General features: G+C 37.6%; 1 protein-coding gene across 12 annotated transcripts in view; it reads left to right on the top strand.

Annotated features, from left to right (window-relative positions):
* Nucleotides 1-23,946, top strand: part of ADGRG6 (adhesion G protein-coupled receptor G6) — a 133,006-nt gene that overhangs the window by 62,038 nt on the left and 47,022 nt on the right. For 6 of the 12 annotated variants that reach the window (XM_005608218.4, XM_014738228.3, XM_070256521.1 and 3 more), the window contains exons 3-7: nt 552-893; nt 3,107-3,730; nt 11,553-11,621; nt 14,394-14,477; nt 20,690-20,775. In XM_005608218.4, coding sequence (XP_005608275.2) covers nt 552-893; nt 3,107-3,730; nt 11,553-11,621; nt 14,394-14,477; nt 20,690-20,775 — 1,205 coding nt within the window. The remainder of the gene's footprint in view (nt 1-551; nt 894-3,106; nt 3,731-11,552; nt 11,622-14,393; nt 14,478-20,689; nt 20,776-23,946) is intronic. The other 6 variants (XM_001502710.7, XM_070256523.1, XM_070256525.1 and 3 more) reach the window with 1 other exon arrangement.

Raw genomic sequence — 23,946 nt, 5'->3', positions numbered from 1 at the left:
CAAAAGAAAACTGAATTCGAGCAACATCCCATACCTAAGAAGTCCTTGAATTTATCTCCATTATCATAGAAGAATAAGTCAGATTTTCAGTAACTACTATTTTCAAGAAAAGTTATTGCATATCCGTTCTACTCATCTCGGTAAAAGAGAAAGGAACACAAAAAATTAGAGTGATTCCCATTAATGTGGTTAAAGTATTTCACTGTTTGAAAATGTGTGCATCAGTTTTCCTACATTCTCTGGAAGTGCACGGGCAGTGTTGTGGCCTCCGTGCGTTTTTCTGGAGAGAGTTCCCATAACTGTCGTCAGATTCTTAAGAGTCTATGACTCCCGAGTTTAAGAATCATTGCTATAAACTGGTGTATTTTTCTTTTACTTCTTGTCACCTTGTGGATTTTCTTTTTCTCCTTAAGATGGTTTCATTTTCCTTTTAATTTCAATAATTATATTTTGGTATTTTAAAATGTGTACTGTTTGGTTGTCCCAAGTGTGTGGTTTATCAGATGCCTAATCCAGCCCTTCTCTCTGTCTCTCTTTTGTCCGGCCAACAGTGTGGGGATGTGCCAGCTGCAGGCTTATCCTCTCCAACCCTTCTGGGGCCTTCACTTCTCCCTGCTACCCTAACGACTACCCTAACAGCCAGGCTTGCATGTGGACCCTCCGAGCCCCCACCGGCTATATCATTCAGATAACGTTTAATGACTTTGACATCGAAGAAGCTCCCAATTGCATTTATGACGCATTATCCCTTGATAATGGAGAGAGCCAGACTAAATTTTGTGGAGCAACTGCCAAAGGCCTGTCATTTAACTCAAGTGCGAATGAGATGCATGTGTCCTTTTCAAGTGACTTCAGCATCCAGAAGAAAGGTTTCAATGCCAGCTACATCAGAGGTATGTAAACCAAAGGCAGTGCCAACCTTCTGCTTTCATTTCACATGTTCTAGAATAAACACGAGGACCAGAAGACAGAGTTATGCTCTTTTATGTGAATGTGAATGATTAGGGTTAGAATTTAAGGGAAAGAATCTGTTAATATTCTCTGAGCATTCTCATTAGCAATATACAGTTACCAAATCCAAACTCTGGTTACAGTAGAGCCAAATCCTTTTGTATTTTTGTTTATATGCAGAACATTTAAGAGCTGCTTGGAAGACACTGTAGATATTCCACAGCTGATAATTAAAATCTGTAATTCTTACATCTCTTCACTGAACATTTAAAACATTCCTAGTTAGAAATCATTTTATTTTGGCCTTTTGAGATGTTGCCCTTTTAAGGAACTATGCTGGGAGACAAATATAGAAAATTATCATATAAATTAAAATTCAAAAAGAGCTATTGATAACTTAAGCTAATAAACAACATAACCCAAGGGAAGCCCCCTGAAAATGGCTAATTGAAGAAAGAAAAAATATTTTTATAAAATATTTCCCAGATTCTGGCATGTCATAACATTTAAACAATCTCGTTCCCTCTAAAAGCTGTTTGCTTAAGAAAAACTCAAGCGTCAAAACTGTGAGATTTAGTTATACATTTTTTTTCTTGAGTTTCTTAAGTAGATGTCAGGTATCAAAAAAAGAAATAAAAAAGAAATGCGCCACTATGAAAAGGACTGGCCTTCATTATTATAAATTGTGTTTTTGGTGGCAGAGTTATTTACTGTGTGTGATTGATATTAGATATATGTGTGGTTAATTGAAACACATGTGCTTTAATTTTTCAAATAATGTTTTAAAAATTATATTATAGAAATTTGAAAATAAATAGAAGCAAATTAGAATTACCTATACGTGTACCCCCAGCCATCACCACCAATATAATGTTGATGAACATATTTCTTTCCAGCCTTTTTACTTTAACAACTAATATAGAACACTAGGTTTGTATTGCATAAGTGTCCCATTGGGTAAATAGGCCTATAAACTGCTTTATATTTAAAAAGTAGGCTAAAATCTGTGATTCTATTAAATTCCATTGTGAATTTTTAACTAGAATATTTATATTAAAATGATGTTTTTACCATAGACTCATTCTTGGTGTATATTAAAATATATTCAAAGTAGTATTTATATGAAACCAGTATTAAACAGTATTTTTGAGGAGAGCCACTTCTCTTTTGAATCAGTACATAACGTTTCACAATGACTATTATATTAGCATAGGACTAACTCCATTGCATTATTTAATAATTTCACATATGTCCCAGAAGGAGTAGGCTAACACATTTTTAAATTTATTATTCATGTGGTAATAGTAATCAGTATTAGTAATTAATGATAGCTGTATATTGACTCTGGCAGGGGCACTGCCCCAGGGCTTTGCAGGTGTTAACTTATTTAATTCTTATTGACCAGCTGTGCAAGAGACGCCGTTGTCTTTCATTTCACAGACGAGCCTAACAGGTGGAGGACGGGCGCGAGCTCACCAGCCCTGTGTGGGAGGTCTGCCTTTTTAACCACGGCTCCTTCCTGTCCCTCAGAGCTAGCTTAAATGCTCAGATGTAAAGGAAATATAGCTTAAAATTCCATTTTTGTTTGTTTTTTTACTAGACTCCCTCTCCCCATGGGATGTCTTTGCCTTTGCTGTTAAAATAGCGTGGCAGTGGGGAGACGGCATACGGGGTGTCTGAAGTGGGGAAGGTGGCATAGGAGTGTCTGGGAAGAGTGAAAGGCAACTGTTAATGAAAAATAGAACTGTTAGCTATTCTGTTTAGAAATTATTTGAAAAATAACATAGTTTGAAAATCTTCATGTATAAACAGAGCAGTCTTCCTGAAACTGGTAGTTTCCTTAACTATGGTTTGTTGTTTTTTTACCCCCCCCCCCCCCCCCCCCCCAGTTCAGGGATTTAAAAAAAGTACTTATCAATTTGCCTGGTTGTCACTCAAAGGTTCAGGTTCCTGATTAGAGTTAAAAGGGGTGGGGTTCCGTTCAGTTGTTATTATTGGTGTGAGGTGATGGGTGATTAGAGAGAGCCGGATGGGTAGAGAACACAGGAGGATGAGGCCGAAGTCAAGTGGTAGAGAGTGGTGGAGGGCTCAGGCATGTCAGATTAGTCCCCATCTGAAGTTAACTTGTTTTATCTGTTAATATGTTTTGTTCCAGTTGCCGTGTCCTTAAGGAATCAAAAGGTCGTTTTACCCCTGACGCTAGATGCTCACCAGGTGTCTGTCGCAAAAAGCGTCTCTATTCCAGAGCTCAGCGCTTTCACACTCTGTTTTGAAGCAACCAAAATTGGCAAGGAAGACACTGAATGGATAGCTTTCTCCTACTCAAATGCATCCTTCACACAATTGCTCAGTTTTGGAAAGGCCAAGGATGGCTATTTTCTATCTATTTCTGACTCAAAATGCTTCCTGAGCAACGTGTTACCTGTAAAGGATAAAGAAGACATTTTCACAGAAAGCTTCGAGCAGCTCTGCGTCGTTTGGGATAATTCTCTGGGCTCCGTTGGTGTAAATTTCAAAAGAAACTATGAAGCTGTTCCCTGCGATTCTACCATTAGTAAAGTTATTCCAGGGAATGGGAGATTGCTGTTGGGCTCCGATCAAAGTGAAATTGCCTCTCTAAAAGGGGACATTTATAACTTTCGACTTTGGAATTTTACCATGAATTCCAAAACCCTGGCCAACCTCAGCTGCAGTGTGAAAGGGAATGTGGTCGACTGGCAGAATGACTTCTGGAACATCCCAACCGTAGCTCTGAAGGCTGAGAGCAACCTAAGCTGTGGTAAGTCTGTGGCACATTCACTCTTATTTTAGCATTGTTCTATGAATCTGTGTGTCACCAAGAAATTATACACACGTATATATGTGTATGTGAGTATATACATATATGTATGTGTGTGGGTATATATACTTATCTATATTTGTTATTAATGAGCTCTTTTATTTTTTAAAATGTTACCTGCTCGGCCGTTCATATTATACATTTGATTACAGCCATGCTTATTCTTTTTTTTTTTTTTTTAGATTTTTTTTTTTATTATTTTTTCCTTTTTCTCCCCAAAACCCCCCGGTACATAGTTGTGTATTCTTTATTGTGGGTTCTTCTAGTTGTGGCATGTGGGACGCCGCCTCAGCGTGGTCTGATGAGCAGTGCCATGTCCGCGCCCAGGATTCGAACCAACGAAACACTGGGCCGCCTGCAGCGGAGCGCGCGAACTTAACCACTCGGCCACGGGGCCAGCCCAGCCATGCTTATTCAATTGAAGCTTTTGGTCCTACTATTTTTAAGTTTTCCCTATGCCATAAAATATCACACAGTTTATCACTAATGTAACAATGGTTTATAATTACCATGTCTCACATAGAAATATTAACACCATGACCGAAACAAAAGAAATTAAGTTATTGTTTTTAATCACAAAAATGACATGGTAAAAAGCTGATCTCTATCGTCCTGGAATGAAAATTCCATTACAATATTTAGACAAACACCCGCCACCTCAAAGAATGTTATTTACTCAGTCAGTGTTAAATATCAAAACTGTGCATTTTCTCGAAAATCTTTGATAATCTAGAATTATCAGTTTTTCCCTTGAACTTCTCTGTTTGAAAGTGAGCATTTTTCGTTTGTTTCGAATACTCTTCTCTTCGTTGGTCTTTGAGGGACTTTAAATGTGAGGTTACTGAAAGTAGCTAAAAGCAAAATATTCAGGGAAATAATTCTGTGCAACAAAATTATATTAAAATAGACTACTATCGAATATTTTCTATGCACGTAAATTAATCTTGGAAGTCCTTATTTTTGTTGCAGGACTGATTCAAATACCAAAAGTAGAAGTTTCATGATCAGTTTTGAATGTCCTGTGACTAAATCTAAGGTGCTGAGAATGTGTACTTGTTAGTCATGGAGATAACTTTCATTCAAGGGGCCAGGGGAACTCATATTAAAAAGTGGTTTGTATGTGACTTGTGAGGCGATTCCACAGAAATTTGTTCCCAATGCTTTGAGCAAAATAGGACCCCTGTGAAGACCTGAGGCCGTCTGCCTGGTTCCCCTGACCTGTGTCTGCCCTTCAGGACTGCGGAGCTCCTGTAACCTGCCCTGCGTGTGGGTCGGCCGTCTCCCCGGGTGGTCCCTCTTGCCTCTGCAGGTGGTGGGAGGCTATTGAGTGATGTCATTTGGGAAGTATTTCCTCGTGGGGTTGTTGGAAAGAGGGTAAACCACGACCCTGTTCCAGAAGGAGACTGCAGAACTTTGTAAGAGCTGTGCTGTGCCCAGCGTCCTCTCAGCAGAGATCCCCTGCAGAGGACCTTCGGGCCTCCTGGGAAGCCTGTCACTCAGGGAGGAGATGGGGAAGACCGAGCATGTGGCTTGGTGTGGGATGGTGAAGAGTGGGGAGATGACAGAGAGGGCAGTGGCATTTCCTCCATCCAGGGTGATCATCTTTAGTCGAGGGGCCTGTTTTTACCATATCTTTGGCCATTATTAAAAAGTAACAATATAGACCACTTAGTATTGCCTTTCTAGGGGGCAATTTTTGAGGACTATAGCAGCCAAAAAAAATAATAATAATAATTTGGCTAGCTGTATGAATAATTGCTAATACTTAATTTATGCTCAAATTGAATACGTATCATGTACAAGGTACTGTTGTAAGCACTTTACATATGTTAACTGATTTCCCATAACATAGATCCCATAATGTGGGCTTTCTTATTAATCCCATTTTGCAGATGAGAAATCTGAGGCACAAAGAGATCAAGTAATTTATCCGGTGTCACTTAATTAATAAGTGGCCAAGCCAGGAATTGAACCCAGAAAGTTTGGTTTTAGAGCTGTGCTCTCTTAACCAGTATAAATTAGACTGTTCCTCAGAATAAGTAGGCTACAAGAGGAAACGTAATGCTGGAGTAGCAAGCTAACTGACCCAGACAAGGGTGTGCACGTCCAGAGTGCACTCTGGGAAAACACTAGCTCCCAGGATGTTAACATGATATTTATTTTAAACAAAATTAATAAGGTTTATTTCCTGTAATGCTTCTTGGATTCCTTAATATAATAAAATGTGAGGGATATAGTATGTAAGAATTCCTAAACTTCTCTAAGAAATCGTGTAGACCAGGGGTTGCAAACTAGGAGAACCTGTGACAGGTGACCTGTTTTTATAAATAACGTTTTATTGGAACGCAACCACGCCCATGAATTTTTGTCTTGTCTTTAACGCTGTCTTTGAAACTCTTTTCCCAAGCCTTAAGGTTACCAGAAGGCATCCTATACATACTCTTGGAGCTTAGTCATCTAGAAGGTTCCAAATGATTGTATCCAAAAGAGTGGCACAAGCCTGCAGAGTCAGTGTATTTGAATTCCTTTAATTTTTATGGTGGTTGTCTTGACCTTCCCCAATGACGCTGCACACCCCCGTTCCGTGGACTCCAATATCCTGACCGGCGCTTCTGGAGTCCTAACGGGAGAGGCAGAGGGAGTTTCCTGCCGCTTAATCATCAGCTTCGGGAGTTGAAGAACCCAAGTCACTTATTAACTGACAGGAAATACCTGTTAACAGAGATTATATCTAAGCTTGTTAGCTAAGCAGAACTTAATAAATGAAAAAAAGTATGCTTTATTAACATTTTAACCTTTCTTTTTTTCCAGAAGGTTGTAGCTTGCTGTTTATGGTAATGGTAATTTCCAAAAACTAATGATCAGTACAGTAACCAATGGGAAAATAGAATTTCATGCCTAACATTCCATCGGCCTGACAATGTCTATTAAATATGAGCTTTTATTCCAGAATCAACTTGTGGTAGAAAACTCAATAGATTTTCCAAAGGTCTATTACTAAGTAAATTTTCCTATGAAAATAAGTCATTTCAGAACAGAACGGACTACATTTAACATTAAAATGTCCTGTCATTTGTTTCACATATTAAGTATCCTCACCTCAATAAAATCAATAGATGTTTCAACAATTTCAGAATTGGGCTTTTTTATTTTCCTCAAGTATTCTAAGCATGCTTGGGGAATATACCTTAATTAAGACGTTTTCAGCAGGTTTTCTTTTCTTCTAAACGTGGTTAACCTCGTCGTTCCTTTTCAGAAAGAAGTGCTTTATTTAGCAGCAGTTCTTTTTATTTTATAGCATCATTCTTTTTCTTAGGACAATTTTATTGAACATATTCAGTTTTATGACCTCCATGGATAGACAGTTCCCTAGCGGGCTCTTTAATTATAGGAGCAAGCATTTGCCTGTGTTATGATTCACGTTTAGAAACTGGCTAATGTCCGTCACTTTTCACAAAGAACAGGCAGTGCCTTCTCCACCAGTTTTATTTATTTTACTGCTGACTGCTCTTTCCTGAGGAGTGGTACAGTATAACTCAATGAATAGTCTAAGTACAAACAAATCACATTTATTTAACAAGCATTTATTAAGCACTTCCATTTATTAGCCACTGTGGATGTAGAGATAAGGCACAATTCTTAAGTACCCAACTTTATTGTTATTCTTTTCTAGAAATGTTTGGATTTATACTGACTTTTGTTTTCCTTTCCAAAATTTTGCCCTCTTGGATTCCTGCCCTTCCATTTTCACAGTGTAAAACTCTGATTCACTGTTGGTTCCTTCCTTTCATCCCTAACTAATTATTGCGTACAGCATTTTTAAATTATGAAATTATTTTTTTAAACAATAGAGATAAAATCACTTTATAGAGCACTTTATTCTTTGAAGATGCCCAGACTTTGTCCTTCATGAGCCTAAATGTCTTCCAGAAACAATTTTAAATTATCTGTTTATGGAAAAATTGTAAAATTCAATTTAATAACAGCTGCAAAGAGGGAATTGAAAGGAATTATCTTTTTCCCATTATTGCAACTCACCGTGAAGGGTTAATGTTGTCTGCTGTTATTTGGATTATTGTTAAGTAGGATGGGAGATGACTGGCTACACGTCAATCTTTTTTACAACAACTTGGGTAAATAAATAGTGACTCCTTTCAGTAGGATGATTTTGGAAGAACTACAAGAGAAGAAAGATTAACAGCTTTACAGCTCTTCATCAACTGCCCATTTTCAGTGATTACATTTTTTTTCAAGGAAATTTGGTTCTAAATTTTGCAGTTAATATTAAGTAAATACTTTAAACACCTTTGTGGTATCCACAAAAATCAGTGAACACACATAGTCACATTGTGAAAACAATTCCTTCATGATAAGTATATCATTCTCCAGGAGAGAGAATTTCCTTTTCCTCCTTAACGCTCTTCTAGTTTGTAAATCTGTTGCTCTAGGAAAATGGATGACAACAGTGAGTTTTTAATGCAAATATGCTGAAAATGGAACTGGGTAGAAATAAACAAATTGTGTACATTTTCTATATTTCACATATTTGTTTATATAATTTGGTGTATTTGTAATGTAAAGATTTCACTCATAAATATAACTTCCTTCTAATTCAACTCATCACTTGTATTTATGCCATTTTCCCTAGAGCAGTCTTCAAGTTTAATTTCTCTTGCTATATTGAATCATCATAAAATAGTGCGCTTATTGAATATTTATAAAGCAATGCCAATTTGCTAAACTAAAAGTGCCCAAGAAAGAACAACTGATCATTTAAATATTGAGAAGTAAATGTTACAAATTTCCCATGACAAGATGTCACATATGAGGTTTGTACTTTTTACCGTACAGTGAAACGGATGAAATGTTAAAGAAAATGTTAAGTATCTTCCTCTAAATCATAACTCTCCTGATTTTGTTTTCTTATTTCCACCTCTCAGCCCTTCCGTGGACTGCAGTGGAAATGTAGCTAGCCTGAAACTTCTTTCCCACAGCGCTATCCCCTTATCTCCCTTTGTCTTCCAGAGATAACCGTATCAGTGCCAGAAGCGGCCTAAGGAGCCTTTGACTGCCAACATTGTGTATAATTTGAGAAGCACAGGAACTCCATCCAAGGGTCTCCTCTCTTGCATGTCACAGTGCCTGAGAGTTCCTCAGTCATTTTGAGTTTTAAAGACATTTTAGTTTTCAGAAGTTCCTTACTAAAATATAAGTACCCGAAGGAGTAGAGAAGTCCTGCAAGAGGAGGATGTAAGTTAAGAGCAAGGGGAAAGAAGAAGGGGCAGAAAACGTTCAAGATAAAATTCTGCCTCAGTCCTGTCCGAGGCGGGCCTCAACTTCCGCCTCCCCAGGGCTCTTTTTCCATAGTACCCTTGTCTAAGTTTCCAATCAACTCCCTGTCCCTATCTCAACTTCCTTTCATAGCGGAGTTTCCTCTTTTTGCATTTCACTCCTCAATCAAATGTTGGCAGACTAGAGTTCATCGTTCCCACGCTACTGGAACAACTTTCTGTAGAGCCCCTAGCAAAAGTCCAGTGCAGAGTTGAAGGTCTTCTGAACCTTTATCATCCTTGACCTTTCTGGTATACTTGATCTTGCCACACCCTCCATGTAAGGAACATCTATAGTTTCATCCTGTCCTCTTCTCAGATCTACACTAGCTTTAGTGATCTCAGATGCGTTTATCGATTCTGTTGAGATTCCTTGCTAGACCTCTTACAAAAACATGTGCAACTACCTAAGTATCTTGATGTCGCCCAAGCACCTCAGTTCCCATTACTGGATTTACTACTTAGCCCACCCACCTAAGTTTGCTCTTCCCGCATCTCCCATCTCCTTCTGTGAGATCATTAGTACAGATTTCTCAAACTGGAAACCAGAAGAACATCCTTTCTTCTTCCCTTTCTTTCCCTGTCCTCCAATTAGTCAGTAAATCCTGTACATTCTATCTTCACATGTCTTGTGTCCATCTCTTTCTGTCCATCCTCGTTGAACTCATGGTATCAAGCTTGGATTACTAGTATTCATGCTGCCTGTATCTGTCCTCTTTTAGATGCTTATGGAGCCTCAAAAATGAGTGTTTTCTAATTTAAATCTAATTTTCTCACCAAGTTCTCTTTCATTTGTTCCCATTTCCTTTAAGAAAGAGTTCAAAATATTAGCAGTCATTCATAACACATTCGGTAATTTAGTCAGTAAAGCCTGAGGACGCCCCAACTGTGTGTGTGTGGGATGAGCCGTTGAAATAAAGACACAGATTCCCAGCCCTTGTGGTGCCTACATTCTACAAAGCTCTGCACGAGCTCTGCGTTAATTACATATCTGATCATTCCTACCAGTTTTCTACAATTACCCTACTCTAGTAATGCCATGCCACCTGCGTTCCCAGACTTTTCACTGCCTTCTTCGTATGTGTTTCAGTAATTCTGTCTGCTGGTACTATCCATCTCCAGTCTTTTATCCCCTGATCTGTATAGTGACCCCTCATATTCCTCACAGTTCTTTTTCTTGTAATGGGTTTCCTGTTCACCCTTCTCTCCAAGCTGTTGGTCTCGCCCTCCTCTGGGCCACTGAACACTTCATTTAAAGCATTCAGAGAACTGGGAAGCCCTCTCCCGTTCATGCCTCTCTGGGAGCAGTGACATGGTCGTAAAGCATTGTTCTTGCTTCTGTGTCTCACACACTATAAACAGTGAGTAAACGTTTATGGGATGAACACAGAAAGGCCTGTGAGGAGAGTTTTTGCCAGTTAACATCACACACCTGCCGGAGGGTTGGGTCTTTTCCGAGGTAACGTGATTCCTTTTTTGGGCCAGGTGCGTGAGGCAGGCGAGAATGATGAAACTACGACTCCTGAGATGCTCTTAAACTGTTGGGCTGCTTTCTGCTTATGCGTGCCCGTTACCTGATTAGACATCTTTTCTCAGATCGTGTACCTGCTCTGCCTTCATGTACTATTCCCACAGGAAAGTTTGGAAAATACTTTTCAAACATTAGAATGGAATTGCTGTTATAGAAATGTCCTTTTAAATTAAGTGTATGTGTTACGTATGTGTGTGTATGTATATTTGTATTTCTTCTTCTTCTTTATTCGTAGTGCAGCACGTTTTGTGATAAGTTTAGCCCATCTTCCCCAGCCTCAACCTCTTGGTAAAAGTCTGTTAATTGCCAGAGGGAGATTTAGTGCAACAGAGAAAATCCACTACTCCTACTCGAAAATCAGCTTAAAACTTGTTTCCTGCTGAGGATGAATCAGCAAAAGCATGAAATAAAAAGACACAGAGACCGACTCGAAGTCCCGGAAATAGATTTTGGAATTGCAAATAGTGTATGTTAGTGCCTATGAACCGAAAATATGCATTTTTTGAGTATTAATATTATCCAAGTTCACTTTGGAACTTATCTTTGATGTTTTACATTATTTCATTTGTATGAATTTCCACCAGAGCCTTATAATTTATTATGCAAAAAGGCCTTGAACTTTTTACATGAACTTTAAGGGACAATAGCACTTCTTTTCCTTTCATATGTGGATGAGACCAATAAATTGAGTTAAAGATTTTGAGGGAAATTTCAATACTTTGACTTTACTTTTATGGAAGTTAAGACACAATGACTTTGAGACCTTCTTGACGTTGGAGTATTGCTGGTGGACGCATCTAGGGCTGCTCCTCCAACACCAACCACATGATTCATGATTTTTTTCTGGGTAATATCATTAAATGATAAGTCAAATTTGAATTCTTTCTCGGTGTTGATCCAGGTTCCTACCTGATCCCACTCCCGGCAGCAGAACTGGCCAGCTGTGCAGACCTGGGGACCCTCTGCAGAGGTAGGGAGCAGTGTCATCCTCTGGAGTCTCTGTTCTGCTTGCTCTTGTAGATAATGTCATTGTCACTGTTTTTATTTTTATTTTAATTTTCACTTGAGAAGGCAGAAACCAGCAAAACAGAAGAATTTCTGGATGTGTTTTAGCTGTGTGGGTGCACAGTACATGCTCTTGGAGAAAGAATGCATTCACATACTGGATAACCACATTTCCATCAAGCACTGAGTTTTTTTAATATGATGACTATATGCTATTAAACAAGGGTTGATTTTATTTTTTCCCCTCTATTTCTTCTCAAGAATATTGCAAAAGTCCAGTATAAATATAGTCATATAATATTTTGAAAAAGTGTTTATGTCTAAAAAACAAGGGAAAAAGTTAAGTTGAATATTAAATTTAAGACAAGGCCATGAGGCAATTTATATGTGCAACATAACTTAAATATTAGGATAAAAATAGTTATACTAAACTAATATTAATGTAATTTTATTATTAATGCATAATGACTATACTATGGTCAGTATTATCATTATATATTATGTACTAAATAGTTGCATGTTAGATAATATATATTTGAAGTAACATAAGTTTTAATAATATAAATATTTTGCTTTAATTTTATCATTGCTTCTCCTAATTACCCCTGATCCATTTTCATCCATTTATTCTCTTAAATACCTCTGTATGAAGTAGCATGTTCTATGTACCACATTAAGAATCATGATCATCCCTCTTGTAAAAGCTGGATCTCTTATTAAGACGATCGTAGAATGAAAGTGATGGGGTTAGAAGTGAGATTAAATACATGGAAACCTTCTCTCTCTTCTGTGGTGCCGCTGTGGGAGTAGAGTAGGCAGAGAGGAGGGGTGTATTTCATTATTATTTTTGTTTCCTTTCTGAGACATTATTTTTTTGTGTTGTTATCGACAAATACTCTCTGAAAATAAAGTCAGTAAGTAGTTTCTTTCCATGAACTCAGTGTAGTTTTAAAATAGTTATATGAAATAGGAAAAACTTTAATTTTGCTTAGTTCAAGATCTGAAGGTTTTTAAAAGAATTTTTTAATTTTTTTCTTTTAATCTGAGATGTCTATAGTACTGATTCCTAGGGTCAAAGGACCACATGCCCAGCTTTTTCCCCCCAATGTCCTCAATCACCAAAAAGCATTTTCATGTTCTTTGATGCATTTTGCATTTAGATAAATATAACTGATTATTCATAATTTTTAAAAAATAAAGACTTCAAAAAGAATCCCATTCTTAAGTATTATATATTACTTTGGACTGAAAAATTATTTTAGTTAAGGAAGCATATTTTGAGTCAGGAATTCAAATCAGGGCATTGAGTCAATTGAATACAGATGCTCCTCACCTTACGATGGGTAAACCATCGTAAATTGAAAATATCACAAGTGGAAAATGCATTAATATACTTCACATACCAGATGTCCTAGCTTAGCCCAGCCCACCTTCAATGTGCTCGGAACTCTTACGTTAGTTCCAGTGGGCGAAGTCATCTCACACAAAGTCAAGTATATAATCAAGTCCTGAATATCTCAAGTGACTCATTGAATACTGTACTGAAAGCGAAAAACAGAATGGTTGTGTGAGTACTCATCCAAAAAACGCTGGCGACACAGTGTAGTGTAGCGTCTCAGTTCTCTCCCCTCCCGATCGCACGGCTGACGGGAGCTGAGCGGGCTGCTGCTGCCCAGAGGCGTGAGGGAGTACCGTGCTGCGTATCAGCAGCCCAGGAAAAGATCAAAATTCAAAATTTGAAGTACAGTTTCCACTGACTGCGTATTGCTTTTGCAGCATCGTAAAGTCAAAAACTCCTAAGTCGAACCATCCTATGTTGGGAACCGTCTCTATTTTCTAAAAATACTTAAGGTAATTCTCTGCATAATCACTGAAATGTTTTACATTTAGATAATTAAAAAAATTGAGATGCCTAACAAATGGTCATTGTACATATGAAAGTACATCTAATACAAATGTCCTCCTAAGGTAAACTAAAGGAAAATTATGTGTATAGTTATTTTACTGCTTATATAGTTCCTCCAGAATTTCTTAGAAAGGTATTATCAAAGCATTTTATAAGGGTTTAATCTTTGAGAGTTTCGTAGTATCTGAAGCATAGTTATGACATAATGCCTTGAAAATGTCTCCCCTGTAAGGCTTGCCCTTATCAAATTGGTTTTATCCGTAAGTGTTTAGTAAAGTTGTTGGGATCTAGAAATGATTGATTTAGTCTATACATTTTATTCTCTTTTGTTTTTCTTTACATTTGTCTTCTCAAGGAGAAATTCCTTTTCCCCTGAGATTTCATCTCTCTAGTCTCAGTGTTTCAGGAAGACCGCCTTAGTTTAGATATTTTTCAAGCTGATAGGTGCTGTAGAGATTGACTTCTCTAAGCTTTTCTTTTTGCAAACTTAGGAAACTGAGCCCTAGAAGGGTTTAGTAATCCACTGTGTGGTCATCGGCCTGTTAATGGCAGACTAGGTCTAGAGTCTAAATGTTCGTTCTCCAGTCCCTTTGCGCCAGCTCCACACTTTTGTGCAATATGGAACCAAAGGTCATGGGAACTGATTCTTAATGTGCCATAGAAAGCATTACTTCATTTTATGCATTATAACCTTAGAGTCTTGTGTTTAGTGGCAAGAAATGGTTTCCATTTCTCCTCTGTATATTTTTATGCATTAATTATAGATTGCTCATCCATATTAACTGTCATATGCTCCTTGCAAAATTACATCTTTCTCATCTTTATTACCAGCTACTGTAAACTCTCCTTGTACTACACCACCCACTGTCACCACTAACATGCCTGTTACTAATAGAATCGGTAAACAAAGCAATGGTAAGAAATCGTTACCTTTTATATTCGTACTATGTCTAACGTGATAAAAAATTGTATTCTAAGGGTGGGAATACCTAGTGTTCCAATAAAATTTCTGTTATTAGAATCGTTTGGTACATTTGGACATTTGCAAGACTAGTAAAATAAGTAAATATCACTTGAGTTCCCCATTCTAAAGACCAGTGGAATGAGTCCCTTTCCAGGACTCTTCTGCGCTTTTAGCTAAAATTTCTTTCAATAGAAGCTTTATGAGAAAGGCATTTAATTAAAAGGAATTAATTTGCATTATACTAGAGATCTGAGAAAAAAATTATTCGTGGTATTTTGTCAGATTATTCTCTTCAGGAAAGTAGGTTTTAAAGGCTCTGTAATTTCAAAAAACTGAAGGATTTTAGTAATTTAATTTCTCACTAACGCCAAGTTTATGTTCAAACATTTGTAACATTTAAATCAATTTATATGGTAATACTTTGCCCTCTGTTTTTATTTGTTGAAGAATAATGGTAAGAATGTGATTGTGTATCTGCTTAATCATAAATCAATTTCTAACCAACCAAAATTCAAGTAATTGCCAGTACTTCTTGCATTTTTTCTCTATGTGTGGTTTTCTGTTTATATTATTTGTAATTTGCAAATATATCTGTTATATAAGATAAGAAATAGACAGAGGCATTGCCTATGAATTGAGTTATTATTGAATCTGCTACGTATATGGACCACGTACCATAGCCTTTAGGTAATTCAGAGTAAGTGATTTCAGTTTCTTCTAAAAAGGAGAAATCCCCATCAGGTGACCACACCATTGCCTCCAATTTGAGATATTAGAAACAAAATAATTTTCTCAACCCCAATCATTTAACTTGTGAAGCCAAGACATCTGTAATATATCACCAGGGACCAAAACCTAGAGAAAAGAAACCCACATAGTTCATTTTTTCTTTTGGCTTTGAGGGTTACATCAACTTCCTCTGTCAGGACATTTAAATTGGAAGTATGGAATATTTTACATGAAATGCAGATATAAATTTCATTAGGGTTATAAAGACATCAATTCAGGGAAGTGTTTATGGTTATTCTGGTTATTCTACACCAAGGAGATTTATGATGGAGCAAAAATTCCAGCACCCCCAAGAAAGCAACAGCAGCTAAAGTTTCCAGTGCATATTTCACATGGACTTCAGCCAGTAGATGGGAATATTATAATTCTAACTAAGTATTTTGCTCTTTGTATGAACATACAAAGAGCCTCTGTGGCATTCTCCCCCCAGGACCGGCACATCCTCTGCTGCCCAAGAACATTTATGTGATGCTTCAGAGAGCTTGACTTGTGGAGTGGAGCTGTATTCACTCAGTCATGTCGTTTCTGACATTCTCGAAGAGAGCCTTGTTTAGTCCGTCTCTCTCTGCGTCACGACCTTCACTGGAGTTTCAACAAAGCCAGCAAATGTTAGAATCAGTTAAAACGGGTTGATTTGACCAACACTAAAGGAAAAGAAATCTAATTCAGATGATTCTTGGTGAAAGTGTAAAAATATTCAAAAGTCATCATGTGGCAGAAATAGTCTCAAAATTGTGCACTCAGATTTGTATACTATCTGAAAAATTTTTGCCACATCCTTGAGCCACCTATTTATTTAATAGTATTTTCCTAAAATGACACTTTTTTTACATAAACATTTGTATTTATAGGGTAAAATTGATATCACTATTGAAAAATGAAACCAGTACTACTTGTTTTAAAATAGAAGTGAAAATAAACATAATGAAAACAATGTCATTGAATTCTCCCTGTATCCTTTTGCTTTCTCACGCCTCAGCACCGGAAGCCTTCATTGTCTTTTTAAAAACGGAGAGTAACAAAGTGTCAGAGACAGGCTATAATCTGTTTAAGATTTTCCCTATGATACGGTCAAATTTGCAATAATGGCAAAGGGAACTGCTTGTTTGCCCTGTGAATGAATGAGACGTCGTGTCGTGCCCCGGACTGCATAAGATCGTTCACATACTGTCAACAGTTTCAGATACGGTTTGCTGCTTCCTTGGGAAACTGATAGTCAGCATCCTCAGCCTCCTCATCTGGTGTGTTAGAGAATCCCATTTTGTTCAGTGGGGGAAAGACAGGACAGCTATCAAATCTGTTGTCCCCTTATCCAGGCCTTCAAACTTGGCACTGGCAGCGTTTTACTGAGCCCATCAGTAATGATGTGCCAGAGGGGGTAGAGGGGAAGAATGGAGGCTGACAGGCAGGCATAGCTCTTCAATATATCAATAAAACTTTTTTTCCTAGCTTTTGTGAAATGGTCCTCTATCTCTGGGTAAAGTTGTTTTTTGCTGTTTTCAAAAGGACTTTTATCTGACTGACACCTCAGATTAGATACTAAGAATATCTTATCTTTTAAGCTACTTTTGACAAACAGATATTTCAGGATATAATGAATAATCTAGGTATTTCCGCAACTAACCTCCGTGCCTTTTCCATTACATTCCCAAGAAAAGCTCTTGGACTAATTTTTATTTCCATTCTAAATCATGTCTTCCATCTTGAAACATCACTGAATGTTACTGAATATTAAACTTCTGTGAGGTCAGCACAGGCAACCCAAGTAAGGAACTAACTGTTAGCCCTTATTATTGTTCTAAAAACCTAGTTTACAAGGACAAATTGTGACTCTGCTGCTAGTTTCTCACATGCATTTAGCTACTCAAATAAAAACCTCACTCTTGGGGTATTTGTATGGTTCCAACAATCAATCTAGCTTTATATGCCAGGCATCTTAAAGAAATTGTGTGTGTAAGATGAGCAGGACTTGGGGCTGGCCCAGTTGTGCAGTGGTTAAGTTCGCACGTTCTGCTTCTGCGGCCCAGGGTTCACCAGTTGGGATCCCGGGTGTGGACATGGCACCACTTGGCACGCCATGCTGTGGTAGGCGTCCCACATATAAAGTAGAGAAAGATGGGCATGGATGTTAGCTCAGGGCCAGTCTTCCTCAGCAAAGAAGAGGAGGATTGGCAGCAGTTAGCTCAGGGTCATCTTCCTCAAAAAAAGAAAAAAATAATAAAGATGAGCAGGACTTCAGTCACATTACAAGTGCCACTGTCGTATTATAATTGTCTCATCACCAGTTCAAAGAAATAATCTTGAATCTAAAATAACATTTGGTGTATATTTTAATATCTATCTTTTCAAATATACATTTTAAAGTCCACCTTTTCAAACCTATATTTCATACCCTTGAATATAGTGTTATTTCTGTAGCTTCCAAGAAATTCTGAAAAGAGTGTTCAGAAGATGAAAAAAGGAAAGATTAATTGGAGAAAAACCTACACAGAGGAATACTGTTTTGATCCCACGTCTGTAATGGCAAGCAATAATTTCTACTTTGAAGTTCTGGATGGCTAGAAGAATTATCTCACTGGAAAACGGATATATTTTTACGTCCTTTTTTTCCCAAGTAATATCTGCCATGAATTCTTTTGGCTTGGATGCCATTTTTACAACAATACATACATCTTTTGAAGTTTCTGGAACATGTGAAGATTTGTGAATAGCTTTTCTACTGAGACACCGTGGGAGTTGTTACATCTATAGGAGAGATGACCTGACTGCCAGGAGGACATGGAAAAGCCTGCATCAGTCTCTGAATTGCACATCTTCTGCAAGGGCAACGCTTAAGCCAGTTATTTTGCTACAATCCAAAGCCTTCTCGCCAGTGCTTCAGAACATTTTATCTTGCTTTGATAGTTCACTCTTAGACATTTCTCATGATTACCTTTGACTAGCTTATTCAAAAATTTTAAATAAATATAACAAGTAGATCCCGCTGGTAGTTTTTGGCTAATATGTTAATGCCTCAGTCCGAGGCTGCTGAAAAGAGACTACTTGACAGAGATCCATAGCCCGAGAGCATCCATAACTCGAGGTGCTAGGTCATTTGACTTATTCACATGTTTCATTTGCTATAAGCAATGTGACTCTAGAGAAAGCACTATATTATGATTTGATTTAGGCTGTCTCGGTTATTGGATGTCTTCGCAGTTATAAAAAACAGTGAATTGAAAAAAAAGTGAGGCAGGGAATCTTTAAAACACAAAGAAAAATATCTTAAATGTTTGGATGCTTCCATAAAATTTCAGAAATGTCAGTGATTAAAAATACACATTTTTAGTGCTTTGCATTATTTTCCTGAGAGGGAAAGAATATTGCTTTTCCAACAATCACATGCTTTAGCTCTCCATCTAGTGGTAGTTTTTCAGTTGCTCTGCTGGCACCAGTGAACATGCACAGTGTTCCTAGGATGCCGAAATAGATGGAGAAGCTTGGAGCCCTGCCACTGGCATTTCCTCTCCATCATTCAGAATGTCCATGATCTGATGAGATCTACAGTGCAAAAAGGGTTTTATTTAATCTGAATTATCGTTTGTTTTAAATAGACTCCTCTAAATATGTTTTTATTCAGAATATTTTTAAAGGAATATAAAATTAGGATCATTAAAATACCTGCAGAGTTTTAGAAGCTGCAATAACCCAATATGCATAAATTAAACTCACTGTCCATGGACTTGTACCGATTTCACACATTTGTATTCCTACACCCAGGAGTGGTGATCTTTCTCAGCGTGAGACTCAGACCCCTACACTGGAAAAGCATTGCTGCGGTGGTGGGATCGCCATTTGCACTTGGTAGATGTGAAGGATTCCCAAAGGCGTACTTTTGTACTTTTTTCTACTGCCTCCCCCAAAGCTTCATGAAATCCGTTCCTAGCGTTATTTTAAATTATAGGTTTCTACATTTTCTGTGCATATTCCACTCAAGACTTACCAAACCCTAAGTGCAAAGAAAGGTGACTGACAACAATGGAGATTCAAAAATTTCTTTCTGTCTATAACCTGCCATATTCTGTTTATTTATTTATTTTGAGGAAGATTAGCCCTGAGCTAACATCTGCTGCCAATCCTCCTCTTTTTGCTGAGCAGGACTGGCCCTGAGCTAGCATCTGTGCCCATCTTCCTCAACTTTATATGTGGGACACCTGCCACAGCATGGCTTGCCAAGCAGTGCCGTATCCGCACCTGGGATCCGAACTGGCAAACCCCAGGCCTCCAAATCAGAACGTGCAAACTTAACCGCTGAGCCACTGGGCAGGCACACCCGCGATATTTTAGAAGGGTCCTTTTCTCATTAGCTACCTTTAGTAAGGTGCCCTGGTTGGTGAGTTCGATAGTCATTAAAAATACATAGAGAGAGGCCGGCCCAGTGGCGCAGTGGTTAAGTGCGCACGTTCTGCTTTGGCGGCCTGCGGTTTGCCAGTTCAGATCCTGGGTGCGGACATGGCACCGCTTGGCAAAAGCCATGCTGTGGTTGGCGTCCCACATATAAGGTGGAGGAAGATGGGCACAGATGTTAGCTCAGGGCAAGGCTTCCTCAGCAAAAAAGAGGATGGCAGGCAGTAGTTAGCTCAGGGCTAATCTTTCTCAAAAAAAAAAAAAAAAATAGGGATATATGAAAATCTATCCATATATTATATATATCAGATTACTTTAAAGATTGCCTTCAAAAGGAAAAAGCAAAGGCTTGTTCTGACATAAACTTTTCTTTTTAAAGCAAGTTAGTACAATGAAAATTTTATCTGCAAAACGTCTTTTTTTCCCCCTCTACTTTGGTACAAATGACTACATTTATGGAATTTTGATGAAAAATCTGATGAAATACAAGCCAATAACTTAGTAGAAGTGAATGCTTTCTTGGAGATGGGAGAGAGAGATGGGGCAGTAAATCCATGTCTGCCTGTTCGTTTTCGGATTAACTCCTGCCCATCATCTCACTCAAGTTTTAAGATCCCAAACTCTTTATTGTTCTTTATAATGTACAAAAAAAGATAATCTTCTTACAAGAAATCAAACTGTACATCAAAAAATCACCACTTTACTGACAGTAGATATCAGAAATCTATAGAATTAAAAAATACGAAGAAACGTGTGCAGGTGATAATTTAGGAGCAATGAATTATCTATAAGAGTAAACTAATTGATAGCTTTTTGTAAGAAATTCAAAGGTCAATGAGCTTAAAGTAAAAATATCTCAGAAATTTTCCGTATCAGTGTAGAAGGTGTTTCTTCTAAATTGTATGAAATTATGTGATCGTAAATTTAAATGGATAATTATATGACTGTAAAATATAATTAATGGACTAAATCTATTTCCAATGGACAGATGGAATTGCCTATAGAATTTCCATAGTGATTCAAAACGTACTTCGTCACCCAGAGGTCAAAGTACAGAGCAAGGTGGCAGAATGGGTAAGTGAACTTGTAAAATTTCTTTTTTGATTTTAAACCTTTAACCTCTGGAAATCTGGAAAAGACTCGACTGTCTGGGTAACTGAATCCACGGGTCAAACTGAAACATAGATGCTGTTAATTATAAATGTGTGAACAGATACCGTTGTGTGCTGCATAGCAGCGTTTCTGTCAACAGCAGACTGCGTGTGCCATCGTCCCATGAGATTAGTACCGTGGAGCCTCAGTGTGTAGTGGGCTGCACTGTCTGGGTTTGTGTCGGTACGCTCTATGGTGTTCGCACAATGACGAACGAAGTCACCTAACAACGCGTTTCTCAGAACGTGTCCCTGTTGTTAAGTGACACATGACTGGACGTAAGTGAGGTGTTGCCCTTGGGCACAGAAAGAGAGGTGCGTCTAAAAGGAGGACAAGAAACTGAGCCTCACAGACTATTAATGTCTAAATAAGAAAAGTGCCACCCAAGTGGGAATGTGTTTTGGTAGGTATCTTTATTTACTATTATATCCTTATATTTTCAGCACTGTTTTTAAAAATACATTTTTTAAATTTGTTTGAGTACTTGATTCAAAAACCAAAAGTGTAAAAAGATGTATCATGAAAATCTTCCACTCATCCTTGTACCTCATCTGCCCCGAGACCAACCCATCTGCTTAGAAATCACTGTTAGTTTTTCTTGGGTTTTTCTAGAATTTCTTTGTGGACATAAAAGAAAATAACACTATAGATTCTTATTTGTTCTCCTTTTTACACTAAAAGTAGCATATTTTACACCCCATTCTTTTTGTTATTGCCAGATTTGCGGCATTCACACAGAGACCTTCCTTAATCCTTTTTTGTTTAAACACTGCATAGTATTCTATTACAAGGCTGTCTAGTCATTTTTTTAACAAGTCTTCTGTTGAGGGATATTTAGGTTATCACCTATTTACACAGTATTCTATTGATGAAAATTTTGATAATTTCCAATTAAAAAAGAAAACTTTACCATTTTTTCTTCTTTTCCTTACATATATAATCTGTGGATTTTTTTTTTGCTTTCTTCTTCATAACAATCTCAAAAATTTAATTTTCCGCAGGTTTCTATCTTTTCTATTATTTTGTTTCTCTTTGTACACTACAGTATATTGTGGGACTTTGTACTCCTTTTTATATATACTACTGCTATAGTGCAAGCAATTTTTTGTAAATAAAGTCACTTGGGTCTACATTGTGGAGTAAGGAGAATGGGTTTGTCATGTGGCAGCTGACTAATAAATGTGTTCTTGGTGGCAGACAAAGTTAAACTGCGTTGAGAGGTGGTGGTGACGATACTTCATATATGTATGTAATATGTTTGAAGAATGATAGGGCAACGGTGTTATTTTTAAAGGCAACGTCATTTAAAACAAGTTGACCACAGGAAACAATAGTATATAATTAACAACTCTATTACAAAATTGGAGGGGAAAAATGAAATTCTCTAATAGAAGTCAAAGAAAATGCTGCTTTTGACTTTCTGGAATGACACGTGAACATTAGTAACTAATTCAAACACTAGCAGATGTGTTTAATTTCTAAATGCAGAGCAGGCTTTACAGAAGGAGTGTATTCTTACATCTCATTTTCTTTCCAGCATTGTTCTCTTTGTTTTTTTAAACTCAGAAGAATATTTTAAAAAGACAGATTCTTTATTTTCATTCTCAAATAAACCACTTTTAATGTTATGAATCTTGAAAAATGGAGCATCTGTGCTTTAGACAAGCATAATTTTTCATTTATATTTATTTTCATGCATGGTTTTCAACATAGCTTCCTTCTCATCTGAAACTAAACTTTACTGGACACTTTAAGATGCAAGATACCCAAAGCAGATACTTGCTAAGAGAGAAAATATAAGCAATGTCCCTCATTCATCTTATTACTATTTACAATTTAAAAATAATAACACTTTTGGCAGAATTTCCTAGAATTTGCATTCAATTTTAGGAATGCTTCCAAGGAAGACTAAATGTGTATATGAAACAAGGCCTAAAAACCCTTTGAAATTACATATAAATAAGAAAATTTTGTATCAGTAAGAAATCCTGTTTTGTGAATTGGATGGTGCATCGTGGAAGGTTTTATTTATATTGAGAGGAATCCACTGCTTCATTAAAAAGTCTGGTGCTGAGGGGCGAGCCCTGGGGCCTAGTAGTTAAGTTCCGTGCACTCCACTTCAGTGGCCCAGGTTCGGTTCCCAGGCACGGACCTACACCACTCATCAGTGGCTGTGCTGTGGTAGTGACCCACATACAAAAGAGGGAGGACTGGCACAGATGTTAGCTCAGGGTGAATCTTCCTCGAGTAAAAAAAGAGTGGAAGATTGGCAATGGATGTTAGCTCAGGGTGAATCTTCCTCACCAAAAAAAAAGGGAAGATTGGCAACAGATATTAGCTCATGGTGAATCTTCCTCTCCAAAAAAAAAAACAAAATGGAAGATTGGCAACAGATGTTAGCTCAAGGTGAATCTTCCTCACCAAAAAAAAAAGGAAAATTGGCAATAGATGTTAACTCGGGGTGAATCTTCCTGACCAAAAAAAAAAAAAAAAAATAGTGTGATGCCAAGACCCATAACAAATGTTAAATAACCACATAATAATTAACATAGTTTCCAATAGTGTTGAACTTATTTTTTGGGTTTTTTTTAAAGGTTTATATTGTTAATTTACAATTTTTCCTACTACTAATATTCTTATGAGACGGTAATTACTAGAAAAACATGTTCTTGCACCTCTTTGTGTGTTGAATGAAGAATATGGAAGGCGTTCAGTGTGCTAATCTTCCCTGTGTACCCTCTTACAGCTAAGTTTTCAGTGTTATGGCTAACTGGGAGGCCCGTTATACTAGGAGCTAGAGAGGAAAGTACAGTATTTCCAGACAGGCAGACATGGGTTCCATTCTGGCATCTATTACTTCTTGGTTGGGTGACCTTGGGCAAGCTGTTTCATCTGTGTGAAGCTCAGTTTCTTCACATATAAGACGGCGGGGGCAGATAATACCTACCTCATTAGTTTTTGTGAGATTGAAAGGAATAGCATTTGTGGAGCTCTTGGCATGCAGTGACCCAGTAGCTGTTATCTTTACCTTTCCTTCGCTCCTCTGGCTCTCCAGGGTTTTCCCAGGGTCTTATTCCAATAACAACTTATCTT

The sequence above is a fragment of the Equus caballus genome, chromosome 31, assembly GCF_041296265.1.
Source record: "Equus caballus isolate H_3958 breed thoroughbred chromosome 31, TB-T2T, whole genome shotgun sequence".
Lineage (NCBI taxonomy): Eukaryota > Metazoa > Chordata > Mammalia > Perissodactyla > Equidae > Equus > Equus caballus.
The sequence above is the reverse complement of the archived record's forward strand: the minus strand, read 5'-3'. Positions and strand labels throughout refer to the sequence as shown.